Source organism: Melanaphis sacchari, unplaced genomic scaffold (assembly GCF_002803265.2).
Source record: "Melanaphis sacchari strain LSU unplaced genomic scaffold, SCAv2.0 Contig990_pilon_pilon, whole genome shotgun sequence".
Taxonomy (NCBI): Eukaryota; Metazoa; Arthropoda; class Insecta; order Hemiptera; family Aphididae; genus Melanaphis; species Melanaphis sacchari.
Genome location: NW_020271703.1, coordinates 3,057 through 5,897, shown reverse-complemented (window position 1 = coordinate 5,897; position 2,841 = coordinate 3,057). Strand labels below are relative to the sequence as shown.

General features: G+C 25.8%; 1 protein-coding gene across 1 annotated transcript in view; it reads left to right on the top strand.

Moving 5' to 3' along the window:
* The window catches only part of LOC112603163 (zinc finger MYM-type protein 1-like), a 2,204-nt gene extending 501 nt beyond the window's left edge, over positions 1–1,703 (top strand). The window contains exons 3-5 of the mRNA XM_025351615.1: positions 448–793; positions 872–1,613; positions 1,688–1,703. Coding sequence (XP_025207400.1) covers positions 448–793; positions 872–1,613; positions 1,688–1,703 — 1,104 coding nt within the window. The remainder of the gene's footprint in view (positions 1–447; positions 794–871; positions 1,614–1,687) is intronic.
* The last annotated feature ends 1,138 nt before the right edge of the window (positions 1,704–2,841 follow it).

Here is a 2,841-nt window from a genome sequence, read left to right as displayed (position 1 = left end):
TTTTTACTACCTAGTTATTATTGTATTGTGTTTTCAAATACTTAGTTGACATACAAATTTCCATTTTTATTAATGAATATTTATTAAAAATTATAAAATATTTGATTTTATAACATTGTAAGTAAAAAAAAAAAAACTAAAGCTTTATACTTTTTACTTTACTTTTTTAAAGCTTATTTTTGCTATTAATAGGACATTAGACATTAGTGCATGCATATTTAGTACTTTTTAAGTGCATTAAGTTCCAAGCCCTATTCGTTACATAATAATTGATCTGTATACCAGAAATTTAAATGCAAACTTGCATTTCCTTATACTAAGTACATAATATTCAAACTGTAATCATTCCAACTTAAATGTTATCAATTAATCATTAAGACTTGATGTCTTACTTATTTATTTTTAATTTAAGTGAGTAATTATTTTTTTTTTAATTTTGATTTATAGGTAATTGATATTTCTCTGAATAAAAATCATACTCCGCAGCAACCTATGTTAAATTTGTTTCCAAGAAATCCAGATAATAGATCTTTTAATGCAAATTACTATAAATTATATAACTGGATTGAATATTCTGTGTTAAATGATGCAGTGTATTGTTTTGCATGTAGACATTTTTCAACAAATAAATGTATTCGTGGCCAATATAGTGGTAACTATGTATTCATCAATCGAGGATTTAATGGTTGGAAAAAACAATCTGTGTGTTTGAAGATTCATAATGAAAGTGATAGACACAAGTCCAGCATTGAAAAATGGACACTTTATTTGAGTACTAAACAAAATGATAGCTGTATTGCTAATTTATTAACTCACTCAAGACTACAAAATATTAAAGAAAACCGTAATCATGTTTTTTTCTTATTAAAAGCTACTCTGTATCTTGCAAAGCAAGGACTTGCATTCCGTGGCCATAATGAAGAAAGAGAGTCCTTAAACAGAGGTAATTTCATTGAACTATTAGAGACATTTGGAGACAAGAACACAATATTAAAAATGCAATCAAGGTACGGTCATTATACATCCCACGAATACCAAAATGATTTAATAAGTGTTATTGCTTCATCTACAAAAAATATAATTTTAAATAACATGTCTGAGTTTTCTGCATTTAGTATCTTAGTTGATGAAACAAAAGATGCGAGTAAAAAAGAGCAACTGAGTTTCTTGATCAGATTTATTGATAAAAACTATAATATTCAAGAAAAAGCTCTTGGCTGCTATCATATGGAAAAATGTGACGCAGATTCATTAAGTAAAGCTATATTAAAAATTGTTTCGGAAAATAAATTAGACATAAATAGATGTGTAGCCCAGTGCTACGATGGTGCATCAGTGATGAGTGGATCTTTTACAGGTGTACAAAAGAGAATAGCAGACATTGTTCCACAAGCTATATTTATACATTGTTATGCACATCGGCTTAACCTATGTTTGTTAAATTCAATTCAAGACATAAGATCTGTGGTAAACTTTTTTGATACTATTCAAGGTATTTATACATATTTAATGAATAGCCAAACCAGATATGAGTTGTTTACTAAAATTCAAAAGGATAAAAAAATCAAGGTATTACATTTGGAAAGATTAGTAGAAACCAGATGGTCTTATTGGTATACCTCGCTACAAAAAATAAAACAGAGATACTCAGAAATTAAAGAAGTTTTGACTATTTTAACTTTGCAAGGAGATCAAACAGCTAGAGCCTGTGGATTACTCGAGGAAATTTCTACTTTTCAATTTATAATGATATTGAATATTATGAAAAAAATTCTCAAATGCGTTAACTGTTTGTCATGTGAATTACAATCTACTTCAATTTTTTTACCTGATGCTATGCATTTAGTCAAATCAACTAAAAAAAGATCTACAGGGTTTCCGTAATGAAGAAACATTCCTTCGAATTCATGATAAGTCAAAATTATTTGCTAAAAAAAATGGATTAGCTAATGATGAAGTAAGAAACACAAGATTAAAAAGAAATTGTACATTGAATAAAAATTTAGATGACTACTTAGTGGATTCTACATTGGGAAAAACTCAAAACATAAATACTACACAAAATGTAAAAAGCGAAGTTTTCTATGCTATTATTGACAGGTAAATAAATATTAATTTAATATAATATTACTATAGAATGCTATCTTGATATTTTAAAATGTAATAATTAATATTGTACATAATAGTACTTTCTCTCATCAATATTTTATAAAAATATTAGAGATTATTAATTTTAACATTAGAAATAATATATTGTAATTAGCTTTTAAATTATTTAAAATGAAAATTACAAGATGACTAGCTAAGGTATTGTTTTTCTTATAATATATGCACTTTGGTTTAAAAATTTAAACTACACTCAGAAAATCTTATTATAACTTGGATACCTAGATTTTTAATGCTAACTATTAGATATTACATAATATTATTTGTATTTACTAGAGATTTACATTGTTTTATATTTATTTACCAGGTTTCTGACACAGATAGACTTACGTTTTTCTGAAAAAAACCAAGATCTGTTCAACATATTCCAGATATTTGATTATAATAATAATAACTATTTCAATTCAGAATGCTTACATTTACAAAATTTTTTTAAATCATTATAAATATTTTAAAATTAATGTATTAAAAATTCCATCTGAATTTACTTCTGCAAAATCATTGCTTCAACAAAAAAATATTATTCAACCAGATTTAAATTCAATTATTGATACACTCAAAAAACTACCAGCAGCATTTTCAGAAACTTTGAAGATACTTCAAATTATAAACACTCTTCCAGTGAGTACTGCATCAAATGAAAGATTTTTTTTCTTCACTCAAAAGAGTGAAATC